Source organism: Jaculus jaculus, chromosome 3, assembly GCF_020740685.1.
Source record: "Jaculus jaculus isolate mJacJac1 chromosome 3, mJacJac1.mat.Y.cur, whole genome shotgun sequence".
In the NCBI taxonomy this organism is placed as follows: Eukaryota; Metazoa; Chordata; class Mammalia; order Rodentia; family Dipodidae; genus Jaculus; species Jaculus jaculus.
The window spans coordinates 151,749,324-151,764,571 of NC_059104.1; the positions used below are offsets into that span (position 1 = coordinate 151,749,324).

General features: G+C 47.8%; 1 protein-coding gene across 5 annotated transcripts in view; it reads left to right on the forward strand.

Moving 5' to 3' along the window:
* The first annotated feature begins 1,722 nt into the window (after positions 1-1,722).
* Positions 1,723-15,248, forward strand: part of Adamtsl3 (ADAMTS like 3) — a 336,164-nt gene continuing 322,638 nt past the window's right edge. For all 5 annotated transcript variants that reach the window (XM_045145013.1, XM_045145012.1, XM_045145015.1 and 2 more), the window contains exons 1-2: positions 1,723-1,811; positions 3,295-3,393. In XM_045145013.1, the coding sequence (XP_045000948.1) occupies positions 3,307-3,393 (87 nt within the window). In that variant the 5' untranslated portion in view covers positions 1,723-1,811; positions 3,295-3,306. The remainder of the gene's footprint in view (positions 1,812-3,294; positions 3,394-15,248) is intronic.

Sequence of the window (15,248 nt, forward strand, 5' to 3'; positions counted from 1 at the left end):
GGCGGTGTCCTCGGCTCAGTTCATGGAATCACCAGTGTGCCCTGAGTTACTTCTCTCTTTACATAGAAGCACATTACCATATAAGGCAGTGTATCAACTGGCTGACCACAAGTTTGTCACTAGAGGTTTGTGGGAGTTACTAACTTACTAGGAGACATGGGTCACAAAGGCATTGTCCACACCACTTTAACAGAGCACAACGATGCAATTGTATAGAGATGAGCTAGTCTTGGCCTAGCCCTGCTCTCCGTACTCTGAGTAGATACCTCCTCCTCTGCCTCATTCACTTTGACCTGTTTCTCTGCTCACTTCCATTGGAATTCCAGCCATCTTCTCCGGAGGGAAGGAGTCCCACTGACCAAGGAAGTCCACCATCATAAGGAAAGGCAGAATAGACAAGGAAAAGCAGGCAGGGTCAGCTTTTTGAGGTGTCACTAACAGGATCTGGAATGTGCCAACCACGCACAAGACACAACAGCAACTTTGGGCCCAGACCGTACGAAGCAACCAGATAAGCAGCTATAGGCTGCAGCCCTTACTTCCCGGCTCATAGTGGTGAAGTTAGCTATCCCCCGAGGAATCTCAAATTTCTGGACGAAATGTGAGCATGCTAGGAACTATGGCCCCTGAGAAGACTGGTTACACACCAGCTTGGCAAACTAGTGTCACTCATGAAGACTGGTGGTCCTTAGGAGGAGACACAATGCTGCCCACCTTAAGATGAACACACTGGCCCTCGGCTTATGCTGCTGGGATGAAGCCAGGGCCCATATAGTCCCCCCGTCCCCCTTGATTTCTCTTTATCTCCAGAAATCCACAGGAACCTCATCTCAGCATGTCACGGACCCGAGCACCTCCATTTCAAATCCTAAACTTAGGTTCTGCATGTCCTGGAGCTCACAGTCACCGCAGGCTTCTGTGCCCCTACTGGATTGCCTTAGGTTCCTGGCAGCCCAAAGTCAAGGAACCCCCTCAGGCGGATGGCTAGGTGGGTCTGGGTTGGCACCTGAGGAAACAGAGATATATCACAGTCCAGGATCGGCTGCTGATCCGGTCTTCAGCTCTGCCTTTCCAAAAAAAACCCGCCAAAGGCTTCCAGCACCAGCACGAGCCAGCGGTTCCGGGCAGATCTCTGCGGGGCCGCTGAGCCCGATTCCGCAGACTCGGTGCCCGGGGACCCCGGGCCCAGGGCCGGGTGGAGGCGGGAGGGCACGGGCATCCCCTCTCTGGCCCGTGGCGCAGCGGCCGCCTTTCTCCTGCGCGCCTGCCGCCGGTGGCGGCGGCGTCGGCAACCCAGGCTCTTGGCATCAGGCCTGGCGGGCGGCCCAGGGCGAGGAGTGGCTTCCAGGAAGCGGGCGGCGGAGCGTTCCAGCCGAGTCTCGCCGTGGCCGCGGCCCCGCGCGCTTGCTCCGAGCTCCGGGTCTCTCCGCGTCCCCAGCGCCCGGAGCTGCAGTGCTAGGGCGCGACGGCGGCAAGGCATCTGGGCGCGCCGTGCACTTGCCGGGGCGGGCGGCGGGAGGCGCAGGTGGCGGGCGGCGCGCGCTCTCCGCCCCTGGGCTGCGGCCAGCGCTGCGCTCCGCGCGCCCGGAGGGGCGGGAGAGGCGGGGCGGCCGCGTCCCAGCCCCATTTAACTTCGCGGCGGCGGCGGCAGCGGCGGGCTGGAGGCCGGCGTCGGGGAAGGTCGGGGACCCGCGCTCCGCAGCACGAGACGGGGCGTAGTCGGGTGGCCGCTGCCCGCTCCCTCTCCGTGGCGCGCGACGAGCCCGCGCGGTGCAGGCTGCACCCAACAGACGCGGCTGCGGCGCGAGGAGGTGGGCGCTCCGGGCTGGGTGCGGGCACAACCCGTCGGGATCCCGGGACGGGTTTCTCTCCGGGATGGTGAGACTGAACGAGTTAGGGAACCCCCCCACCTCGAGGGGATCCTAAGCGGGATGCAGGATTTTCAGGTCGGGGAATGGGATGCTCCGCGCTTAGACACCTCCACCTCCCGGGCAGGCGCACGCCAGCCACGGGGTCTGTCGGAGCGATTGGCAGTGTGGCTTCGGGCGAGGGGTACTCTAGATGATGGGGAAAGGTTTTTTTTTTTTTTAAATTTTAATTTTGGCAGAAAGCAAGCTGCTCTGCTGGAGGCTCGAAGCCTCGAACGTTCGAAGGTCCAAGGGTTTGGTCATCAATGCGGGAGCGTCCGGAGCGCAGAGTGCTAAGGCGAGCTGGTGCTCGGGGAGGGGATGGGGGCTTGGGGGTGGCGGGCCCCTGGAGCGGCGACAGACCACGAGGCCGGCCGGCCGCAGGTTGTCCCCGATTGTCGCCTGCCCGAGAGTGAACCAGCCAGGGGGACTCGCGGTCCTAGGGCCCGGCCCTGGCCGCCTCCCTTCGGCCCGGAGTCGCCGCCTCAGGTCGGAAACAGCAGCACATTTGCGGATCGCATTAGGCCAGGCCCTTAATGCTTTCTCCAGATGGAGAGAAGCCACCGACCCGCCCCCGGACACCGGCTCCGCCAAGGCGCCCGCGAGGCGAAGCGCGAGGCGAGAGTGTGTGACCTCGGCTTTTCCAGTCTCCACTCAAACTGATTTCCTTGTAAATTGTCAGGAGAACTCGGGAAGGAGAAAGAAGCTCTCTGGTCGTCCCCTTGCGCTCAGCCTGCCTCTGCCGGCTCGTCCTCACCTTGAGGAGATGGCATTGGGCTGTGCCCTCCAGAACTCCTTGAGTTCAGCTCTCGGAACTTCAGAGCTGGAAGCAGAGCTCATCCCGTGCTGTCTTAGCGGGGCGATGGGATGTGTGTGTGTGGGGGGGAAGCCTTGAGCTGTCTCAAGGCCCGCAGTCTAGTCCTGGACCACTACTCTGTTGCTATGTGACCTTAGGCAGGTCACTTCCCTTCCTGGGCTGATGTAGTTGGTGTGAGACTCAGTTTTGCCTCAAGGAGAGGAAACAGGTGCCCTAACCTTTGGCTCCATGCTGGCTTCCTGAGTCCAATGCCCAGAAGCCACACCCTGGTGCTGACAAATGAGCTGGGGAGGTGTCTGGTGCAGAGATGTCTCAACTTCTAAAAGGCTGGAGGTATGATTTACTAGCTGCAGGCAGGCCCAGTCCCCCCATCCTTGATGTGGACCCATCTTAAAAGGAGCACCCCTTTGTCACCACTTGGCACCAGGCTGCCCGGTCTTGGATCAACAAAAGCTTTTGCCAGACACTGGGTTTCAGGGTCGCTCCCTCTGGTTTAAGTCACATCTACTGCCATGGAGGCCAGAGCTAGTTGGAAACCAACACCTTTTCTTCTTCTTCTCTCTTTTGTAGGGTGCAAGTGAAATGTCCAGATCAGACCCCATGGCTTCCTGGACAAACCCCTGGTGGCTCCTGAGATGGCTGAGCTTCCTGGTCTCTGCCCTTCCGCAGGTAATAGAGAGGGGTTGGGAATGCTGCAGGTTCTATTTAGGAGCATAAATCTAGGCTATGTAAGATACAATAGGGACCAGTGCTAATCCTGCACCAGAGAACCTCACGCTGATGGTTTTGTGGTTGGATTCACCGTGAGGATAACACAAACACCTGGACGTCCTCCGTGAATCCAGCACAGGACCTCCATATCGCTGTGGACAGACACCACTTACCAGCCATGACTCTGGGCTCTGGTGGATTTCCTCCTTACCAACTAGAATGGCCCTCTGAATGCGCCCAGGGGAGGCTGGGCTTCTGGAGGTCAGGACCCAGTGGACTGGCAAAGCCGCACCTTCGCACTTGCTTAGGCGTTCAATAAGTACTGTAACTTTGCCGCTGTCAACACATACCCCATGTTGTGAAGGCCTCTCTGTAGACTCGCGTGTTTTCCGTCTCACCTGGGAAGCTGAACAAATGCATTGCATTCTTAGTTGCCTAGTGGGCTGACTCAAAGGGGAGTAGCTGCCAGGCATGGTGGCACATGCCTTTAGTTCCAACACTCTGGAGGCAGAGGTAGGAAGATCGCTGCCATGAGTTCGAGGCCACCCTGAGACTACATAGGGAATTCCAGGTCAGCCTACGCTAGCGAGAGGCCATAACTTGAGAAACAAACAAAAACAAAACAAAAAAATCAGAGGAGAGTAGCTGGTGTCACCTAGGAGACAATAAGGAGTAGTGGAGTCAGTAGCAGAGAACGCCCCCCCCCCACCCCTCTGTTAAGAATAGTCAGTTCAATTCCAGATGATCATTGCTAAGTGGAAATGGAAACCCCAGATTGCCAGGTCTTAGGTTTCAAGATAGCTGGAACATCCGGATTTTGCATATAGTCTTCTGGTTTATAAAACAATCAAAGCCAGACAAATATGTTTGCAGCTAGATTCAGCCAAGAAGTGTGTGGCTGCAGATCTGAAAATTCAGGGAACATTTTAGTCACGACTGTGTCCTGAGGGTGGCTTCTAGGCTCATGCCATGTCTTGTGTGGATTAACACAAAGCAGTGCTTCCCTGAGGATGTCACTTCTCAGGCACATACATGGCTGCGCTCCTCGCCCCCTTGTGGTCTTAGCAAACAGCCTAGTACTTAAAAGGACTTAGGAGTGGATCAAACAAACATGCATGCATGGGTGAAAATCCATCCCCCAGGTAAATGAATCAGATCTTCCCACCATTAGCCACAGTCTTCTGGACTTGGTGTTACTAAACCTACTATCGTATTTCCTGTGCCTTGTGCAGAACTGGTTAGTGAGGAACCTCTTCTCGCCCATTATTCTATTTTACTTCTGCTTCTCCATGTTGTAATAGATACCTTTTGTTAGGAAAAAAAAAAAAAAAAAAAGGTTAAGTGGTCATTTAAGGTTAGGGTGGTTTTAGGCTTTCTCTGGCCAGCACAGTGTGTGATGTTCGCCTAAAAACCTGGAGATTTTCTCTTCGGTCTCATCAAAGGATTTGAACGAGGGGCTATGAAAGCTTCAGAGATTTGTGCGTGGTCAGATGTGGCTGAGCAGCCCGGGCACAGAGTGTCCTTTTGCCCGCCGTCACCCTATCATAGCATTTCGGTGTGCTTTGAGGGCGACAGTTGCCTTTTGTCCACAGGCTGCATTTGAGCAGCTTGAATCACTGGGTGACCTCCCTGGGGTTTTTCCAGACCTGCGTACCCCCGGGCCAGTGCTGCTTGGTACACACAGGCCGTGTGCACGGAAGGGCATGGAAGGGGATTCCAGGGAGGCAGTCTCCATCCTGCCCTCCACCCACTGTTCCAGCCACAGGGCCTAGTCACTGTGTGACTGTCTCACTCGCACATCGGCTTCCACACCTGCAGAGAGGGCCCAACAATGGCACCTACCTCACAGAACCGTTTGGAGGAGTCAGTGCGCTGGGAAGTGGAAAAACTGAAGCACAAAATCACACAGTAACCAAGTTGGCCACAAACGTTAACTCTTGTTGCTGCTCCTCAGCATCCATTTTCTGCTCTGGAGCTCCGAGGAGTTCTCCAGAGGCATCAGTGGACGAGTGGTAATGCAGAGCACGTGGGACTTGATCTTCTCAAAGGGGGTCCTGTAGATGCGGGCACGAATGGACCATTGTGGACATGGTTGCCTCGTGTTTTCTTTTTTTTTTTTTTTTCCTCCTAAACTCAATCTGGACTTTACATAAAGTTGCCCGATTTTTTTTTTTTTTCTGTTTTGTTTTTTTCAAGGTAGCCCTGTAGCCAAAGCTGACCTGGAATTCACTATGCAGTCTCAGGGTGGTCTCAAACTCTCGGCGATCCTCCTACCTCTGCCGCAGAGGGCTGGGATTAAAGGTGTGCGCCACCAAGCCTAGCATTCTTTTTTCTTTCTTTCTAATTTTGTGATTTTTGTAATTAAATTTTTTTTTTTTAATGAGGTAAGGGGTCCCCTAGTATTTTTCCCCTTGCCTCATAAGTGCTGCCACCTGGTGGAAGACTAACATGATTGAGGCTGAGCTATAAGGAGCCTAGGCTGTTTCAGTCAATTAATAAAAATGAGATCTTGGGGCTGGAGAGATGGCTGAGTGGCTAAGGCACTTGCATGCAAAATCAAAGGACCCAGGTTCAACACCCCCGTATCCACATAAGCCAGATGCACAAGGGGGCACATACATCTGTAGTTCATAATCAGTGGCTGGAGGCCCTGGTATGCCCTTTCTCTCTCTCTCTCCCCCTGCCTATTTCTCTCTCTCTCAAATAAAGAAAAGTAAAAAAAGTTAAAAATGAGATTTTCCTTATTAAGTCAGCTGAAACACAAGCTCTTCACTGACTACAGGTCATTGTGATAGGCAGCAAAACAAGGCACAAGGCTTGTGCCTTCCTAGAGGAGCTCACGACTCGTCATGGAGACAGAAGAGAGGAGAGACCTTCTTGCTCCAGTGGCCCTGAAAACTTCTTGTTGTCCTGGTCCTTTACTTAGAGATCCAGTTTTTGCAGAGAAGACATCAGCTGCCTTTATAACTCTTCCTGTAAGGGTTATTGTTTTATCATAGTATAAGGGACAAATGGTGTAGAAGGTTCTGGGATGTGTGATAGGATCTTTGGAATATGTCAGTGACTTAATGCCTAGGTTAATAAATGCTTCTTTATATGGCAAAGGAGACTTTGTCATGTGATTAGTGATTGTGATGTTGGGAAATTATCACAACTTTTCTTTTGTGTGTATGTATGTGTTGTATAGGTTGTATGTGCACATGTGATGTATAGACGCATGTTTGCAGTCATGCATGCAATGAACATGTGTGGGAAGTCGAAGGATGATGTTGGATGTCTTCCTCTACCACTGTTTTGCCTTATTTCCTTGAACAGGGTTGCTCACTAACATGGACCTCATGCCATTTTATTTTATTTTTAAAAAATATTTTATTTTTATTAATTAATTTATTTGACAGAAAGAGAGAGAGGGAGGGGGGGAGGGAGGGACTATGGATGTGCCAGGCACTCCAGCCACTGCAAACAAACTCCAGATGTGTGCATCCCCTTGTGCATCTGGCTAATATGGGTCCTGGGGAATTGAACCTGGGTCCTTTGGCTTTGCAGGCAAATACCTTAACCACTAAGCAATCCCTCAAGTCCCTGTTTTATTTTCATTTATTCACTTACTTTGTCTAGAATGGCTGACCAGTGAGCTCCAGTGATGTTCCTGTCTCTGCTCCTTTTAGTACTGGGGTTACCAGCATGTGCAGCGTGCCTGGCTTTTTACATGGATGCTGGGGATTGAACTCAGCCCCTCGTGCTTTCACAGCAAGTGCCCTCACCCCCTGAGCCATCTCCACCACCCTCCACATCATTTCTTATAAGTGAGACTCAAGATAAGGCAGAAGGAGAGTAAGTAGGACGGATTCCCACAGAAACCAGAACTCAGAGTAATGCAGCCAGGAGCTAGGAATGCCAGCAATTTCTAGAAATTGGTGAGGCAAGGAGGGGGTTCTTCCACGGGGTCTTCAGAAATAACTGGGCTTAGTGGCACCTAATGTTTGTGTGCAAATGATTGGTAGAACTGAAAAACAAAACCAAACAAAACAAAAGTAGAAACTTGCCTTATCTTAAGATGCTACATTTGTGATAACTGGTGGTAGCAGCATGGGCAGCTGATACCATATTCCCAAGGTGGGCTGTATTTTTTGGCCTTCTCCCCACCAGCATCCCTTCTGCAGCCTCAATGACCCAAATACAATCATAGGTACTGAGGGGGTTGACATAGCCCAGAGCTGACATCACAGTGGAAGAAGTGCCATCTGCATGCTGGTGGCATCTCCCAAGCTGCTATTTATTTATTTACTTATTTTTATTTTAGAGGGAGAGAGAGAGAGAGAGAGAGAGAGAGAGAGAGAGAGGGAGGGGGAATGGGTGGGGGGAGATTGGTGTGCCAGGTCAAACTCCGGATGCTGGCACCACCCAGTGGTCATGTGCAATCTGGCACTTGCCTCACCTTTGTGCATCTGGCTTACGTGTGATTTGGAGAGTTGAACATGGGTCCCCAGGCTTCATAGGCAAGCTCCTTAACCACTAAGCCATCTCTCCAGCCCCCAAGCTGCTTTTCACAATAGTCTTGTATTACATGACAGTCTCACTACCCAAGTTCCCTCAGTGTCACATCATATTGCTGTCACCCTTGTTCATGTCAGTCACGGGTAGGACGGCATTCCTGAATCAATGTCCGGAGGACTTGCTCTGTAGAGTAATCAGCTCACAGTGTCTCTGACTCTGACATGACACATAATTAACATTTAGGTCAACCTGATTTGGCAAACCTTGGTAATCATAGACTTGACATTTATGAGTATTGCTATATCTTGGGTGGTCTGAAAGCTTCATGACCCATAAAGGTGTAGATTTCCTGGGAAGTTGCAGCTTGGTGAATTATAAATGCAGAGCCAATCATAGGTCCAAATGTGTCTTTTCAAATTCTCTTGAGTCCATCCCTTAAAGCAAAATCTTGCAATTCCAGTTCGAGTTAAAAAATCTCGGTTTCCAACTTAATTTAAATCTCATTTGCATTCCTGCTAGTCCAAGAATGATGCATAACTCCTGGTACCTGAGGTGGGAGAGAGCCAGGGGCTGTTCTCTTCTTTCCTGCCAGGGAATGGTGAGGGGCTGGTGGGGATTGTTTCTGAAATATGCCTTCCTTCTATTGCTTCTGGATCCAGCTTTCTTAGGGTATAAGACAAGGGGAAGGGAGGGGAATATGGAGTATGGTACTTCAGTGGGTTTCTCCATCAGAGGGTTGCCACAGCCACTCCAAATTTCCCTGACTACTCTTCAGAGGGCTCCTTGAGACCTTCCCTGTGACACGTGGCCCAGCACTGGCCTGCCACTTGCTGCCAGGGTCTTCTCACCTAGCAGGCAGCTTTTTGGATGAGGTACTGGCAGGACCCTGAACTTTGTCGCACTGTCTGTTTGATCCATAGAGAAGACATGTGCTTGGAAGGCAGGCTGCTCCTGTGAAGCCCCCTTCCTGTCTTGTCAGTTCCCTTCTAATTCTTCTCCCCTTATCTGGGGAGGCCTGGGGGCAACCAGCAGATTCACTGTGTAATTAGATGCACATCTGGGACACGATTGCCCAACTCTTTGCAGCACTCCTAGCCTTTACAATTTTTTGTCTTAGTCATCATTTTTACTTCCTTTTAAAATATATGTATTTGTATTTTATATTTATTTATTTGTGAAGGGGGGGGGAGAAAGAGAGAATGTGAATATGAGAATGGGCATGCCAGGGCCTTCTGTCACTGCAGACAAGCTCCAGATGCACGTGCCACTTTGGACCTCTGGCTTTATGTGAGTACTAGGGAATTTGATTCTGGGTCGTCCAGCTTTGCAAACAAGCACCTTTAACTGTTGGGCCATCTCTGCAGTCCCCTTTGTATTTTTTTTTTTAATTTTGTGTGTGGCTAGCGTGTGTGTGTGTGTGTGTGTGTGTGTGTGTGTGTGTGTGTGTGTGTGCACGCGCAGGTAAACATGTGTCCATCAGAGGACCCCTCAGGAGTCTGTCCTCGACTTTCACGTTGTTGGAGATGGTTTCTTCTGTTGGGTAGGACCTACACCAGGCTAGCTGGTCTGCCAGCTTCTGGGGGATTCTCCCGTTCTGCTGTGGCACTGTGGGGACTCCAGATGTACCACTGCTGCCAGCCTTGCGAGGGCTCCGGAACATGAGCTACGGTCCTCGTGTTTGAACAGCAAGCACCTTCCCTCCGAGTGAGCTTCCCGGTTCCAATCTCTCATTTTTCATGACTATATTCTATTGTCCTTAACGGATATCCCATCATGCTTTCATTTTATTTGAATATTTGGGATGGTTTAGTCACCTGATTTACTGCTAACTGCCTGTAATAATTATCTTATGCTCACATTCTAGTGCACTTATTTGAGCTTTTCTTTACCTTTAGTACACTTTGTAGCCTTCCCCTTCTTCATTTGGTTTTAATTATTATTCAGGGAGGGAAGGAGGGAGGGAGAGAGAGAGAGAGAGAGAGAGAGAGGGAGGGAGGGAGAAAGAGAGAGAGAGAATGGGTTGCCAGGGCCTGTAGCTACTGCAAATGAACTTCAGACACATTCACTACTTTCTGTTTCTGGCTTACATGGGTACTGGGGAATCAAACCTGGGTTCTTCGGCTTCACAGGCAAGTGCCTTAACCACTAAGCCCTCTCTCCAGCCTTTCACTTGGTTTCAGTTCTGAGTTTCCCAGAGCTTTCTGTGTCCCTTATCCCTGAGGTGATTTTGAATAAATATTCCAGTCTTTGTTGACATTGCTGATGAATTGGAACAGAAAATCCCAACCTCGTCCTGGAAGCAGACTCATTTTATTACCACACTCTGCCCAAAGCCTGGAGACGTGAGAGATGGAGTCATTGGATGGATGCTGTGAAAATCCAGAGGAAGCTCTTGCCTTGCTTGTCACCATGGTGTCCCACTCCTTTCTCTCTGCCTTCCTCAAGTGACCTTTTCATCTCCTGCTCATGTTTTCAGCTCATCTATGATGCTTTTTCTGTGGGACCCAACTCCAAAGCTCGACATGCCCACCTTCTTTGTTTTTCCACATGATCTCTTCAGACAGCCTCAGTCACTCCTCGGGTTTTCTCCAGAGGCTTCTTCCCCAGGGTTATCACACAGAGCCGCAGGTCTCATAACAATGCATCCTCTTAAATTTAAGTTTTTGATTTCTCTTCCAAGAGGATTTTATATGCACACACACACGTATGTGCATGTATTCTAAAGTCATAACACATCCATTATTTTACATAAACTTTCAAATGTAAACATTAAAAACTAAGAGTCATGGTAATGCTATTTTGGTTTTTCTTCTTTTTTAATACCAAGAATCCTTCCAGAATGAAAGGGACTTCTTCTATTAACTAGAGATCAATGCAAACGCAGACCATGTTCCTCCACATGTCCCTTCAACTTCAAACATTTCCCCAAACACAGACCTCACCCTTCTCTCTCTCAGTGCCTGGTTCCCCACTTGACTAGACTCTGACTGGTGCTCCAGATGTGCTGTATCTTTTGTCATGTACCCATTGGGTCATAAGCTCCCATTTGTTCCTTCCTGTCTTGAATTTTCATTGATACCATGCATTTGACAAGTAGGGGGCTTAGAAGCAGGAGACAGGAGATAAAGGAGAACATGAGAATAAGGAAAGTTTGAGGCTACTCTAGGAAAGAGCTTGAAGAACTTGCTTTCATGGGGAGCAAGGAGGCCTACATGTGTTGATCAGGAAGTGATGGGAGACACCATTAGAGCCAGGAGGCCTGCGTGTGTTGATCGGGAGGAGATGGGTGACACCATTTGAGCAAGGAGGCCTGCGTGTGTTGATCGGGAGGAGATGGGTGACACCATTTGAGCAAGGAGGCCTGCGTGTGTTGATCGGGAGGAGATGGGTGACACCATTTGAGCAAGGAAGCCTGAGTGTGTTGATTGGGAGGTGATGGTGGGAGACACCATTAGAGCAAGGAGGCCTGCATGTGTTGATCGGGAGGTGATGGAGACACCATTAGGACTGTTGTACCACTGGGAACACACTGGAGTGGCAAATGCTAGGGAAACTCCTGGTATTAGTCTAACCTGGTAATGATCAGAACTCAAACTCTGCTTGTAGGAGTGATAGGGGTATCAGTTATGTTGACAAGACAAGATACAGGCAAAAACCATATAGAACTGGAGGGAACAAAACTTGGGAAGAAATTCCATGGGGTTGAGAGAGAGGAAGCTTTGAAAATTCCTTCAGACTTTGAACAAGGTTTAGTAGTAAAACGCTGAAAGTTCTTGCAGATCTTGGCAAATCATTGGTTAACTTTGAAGGACTAGACTTGGGGGATGATGTGGATTGCAGAAGGTTGAGACATTGCACAAAGGAAATGCATAGTTTTGGAGAGGAAAATGGGATCCCAAGAAAGGTTTTTCTTAGCAAAATGTACTTAAGTGTATGTATACGCCAATAGGCAGGCTTACGGGAGAAAGTGAGAGATTAAAGATACAAGAGAAAAAAAAAGCCCACAATTATATGTAATTGTTTCATCACAGGAAGAAACATAGGCAGTATCCCTCTGTTGAATTACTAATGGTTCTTAAAGCACCAACATAACATCTTATGGAAACCACATTTCAAGGTTTATGATTGTGATCTCTCTCAGTTTATTTTTATAAAGATGCTAATTTCCATAAATAGCATGGAAGTATAAAGCAATTTCCTCTCCAACTATTTTATGAAATTACTTTCTGGAATTTGTCAGGAGTGAACAGCTCCAGCCAACGTATGCTATAAATTATTGTGGCCAAATTCTCAGAAACCCATTTGTTCTCCAAGCTTTCATTTATAAATATAATAGAATTTTTCCTTGACAATAATTTTAAAATGAGGACAAACTTTTATTAATAAAAGTAATTTACAGTATCAAGGGACTCTGCATTCTCCTCTCTTTGAAATTGCCTTTTTTTGATTGAAAAATGACATCAACAAAATAGGTATTCATTACAAAAGTGTGAAAACTATTGGAGAGTACAAAGACAAAAATTAATGTTATCTTGAATTCTGTTAGCCTTTTACTGTATGTATTTATGATAGGTGCATCTTTAAAGCAGTAATAATGCTCGACTTTGTTAGCTATTTAAAACTTTTGAACAATGTGAGTAATATTTCCACATGGAATTAAATATTTTACTCTAATACTACTTAATATAGTTATAACGTCATATCATTTGAGTTTATTGTCCTCTGCCATCTGGTTCTCTCTGCTTCACACTTAGGCAGTCTCAGACGCAGGGTTTAGCTGTTGCAAAGGTTGCTGCTGTAACTAACTGTCCTTGCAAGCCGACCTCTGTGTACATCCATGATTATATGATGTGAATAGGTTTCTAGAGAAATATCCTCATTTAGACATAATTTTGAAGTTAAAGCCAAAAGGTAGTGATACCCCAGGAGATAAACCATCCCTCACACATCAGCCAGGGCCCAGGTAAAACCACAGAGGAACTGGGGAGATGAGCAAGAGCGCCGCTTCCACAGTGAACCTGACAACCTGCAGCGAGATGGAGACAGACAGACACCGGAGGACACTCGACATATTCCAAAGCGGAAATCCAGAAGCTCCGGAGAGCTTATCACAGATTTTGCTGAAGAGGGGCTAGAAAGATTGCAAGAGTCACAGGTTAGGATGTCATGCCCAGAGGCACTGCCTTCCCCTAGTAACTGACTGTTGCTCCCACAACACATAACCCACAACCCCTGGGGGAAAACCTGCAACCCCACGGAGCAGGGGCCTCAGTGGAATGGGGGAAGGGAGGAAAGAAAAGATGCTACCAAGACATGATGTATCCATACAATGTATATTCTTTTTTATTGTTTTTACTGTTTATTTATTTATTTATTAGAGAGAGAGAGAGAGAGAGAGAGAGAGAGAGAGAATGAGGCAGAGAGAGGGAGAGAGAGAATGGGCACACCAGGGCCTCCAGTCACTGCAAATGAACCACAGATGCATGTACCCCTCTCTTGTTCATCTGGCTTACATGGGTCCTGGGGAATCGAACCAAGGTCCTTTGGCTTTGCAGGCAAATGCCTAAACTGCTAAGCCGTCTTTCCAGCCTTGAAAGTATATTCGTAATAATAATGAAAAGCTTGAGAAGTTTTAAAGCCTTTGATTTATAATATCAAAGTACCTTCTTGAAATTTTGCATCGATGTGTTTTATATCTTACAATAGTAAACAGTATGAGATTAAGAATATTAGTGAAACATTCTTTTGTTATTTTTGTTTATATGATTACTTTGTTCTTTTTTTAGACAAGTTTACGCTCTTTTGCCCAGGCTGGCCTCGAACTTATGGCACCACTTGTGCCTCAGCCTCTCAGGTGCTGGGATTACAGGCATGAGCCATCATTCCTGATTTCATGAGACATTCCTTGTGTGTGTGCATTTGTGTATGCGTGTGTTGCAGGTGTGTGTTTATGTTTGGGTAGGCACACATGCATGCGTGTGAGTGTGTGTGTAGAGGCCAGATAACAACCTTGGTTGTCATTCCTCAGACACCATCCACCCTTTTTTGTTTTTTTTTTCAGACAGAGTTCATCACTGGCCTGAAGCTTGCCAAGGAGAGTATCCTGACTGGCAGTGATCGCTAGGGATCCTCTTGTGTTTGCTTCCTTGGTGCTCAGATTATGTGTGTGCCACCATGCCCGATATTTTATCTGGATTCTGGGCATTGAGTTCAGGTCTTTAGGCTTGCAAGGCAAGCACTTTCCCAACAGAATCATCCCTCCAGCCTCTAGTGAGACATTCTTAAAAATACTTTTGGGCCATTTGTATTACTGGTTTTATGTATTAATTCTTTCAGGCATTAGAAACAGAAGAAAAATTATCATTTTCATGTTCATGCCCGCTTCTCTACTAAGAGTTTGTTATTAATTTGTGGTTTTTAGCATCATACTCTAACCAACTTAATTAACTGGCCAGATTAGTTTATGTTTTACATGCAGAGAATATTAATCTTTTATCTTATATATTACAAATAATTTTTCCATTTGGCCACTCATATTATATTATGGTTTTGATATCCTGGTGCCTAAAGTTTTCAAATAGGCTACTCTGAATAGCTTTGTTAAAAATTTTATATATTTATTTATTTGAGAGAGAGAGAGAGAGTATGGATGCACCAGGGCCTCTCACCACTGCAAACAAACTCCAGGTGTATGTGCCACTTTGTGCATCTGGCTTTACATGGGTACTGAGGAAACGAACCCAGGACATCTGGCTTTGTAATCAAGCACCTTTACCTGATAAGCCATCCCTAGGAATCTCTTAACTTTTAAATTATCTGCCTTTGCATCATACTTAAAAATAAAATACATTAAATACATAAAAATAATGTTATATTGAGAGAAAGTACATGTACCTATATGTTTTCTTCTAGCCTTATGTTTCTTAAAAAAGATTTCAGAACTTGTTTAATCAGGTAATCTCTCTGTCTCTTCCTGAGCTAATTCAGACTCTTTTTTTTTTTTAAATTTTTTATTTATTTATTTGAGAGTGACAGACATAGAGAGAAAGACAGATAGAGGGAGAGAGAGAGAATGGGCGTGCCAGGGCCTCCAGCCACTGCAAACGAACTCCAGACGCGTGCGCCCCCTTGTGCATCTGGCTAACGTGGGACCTGGGGAACCGAGCCTCGAACCGGGGTCCTTAGGCTTCACAGGCAAGCGCTTAACCGCTAAGCCATCTCTCCAGCCCTAATTCAGACTCTTGAAGTCACCACACTCTTCAGTGTCTGTAGTCTACTGTGGCAATACCTCTCTTCTTTCTTATTGTTTTAATAAA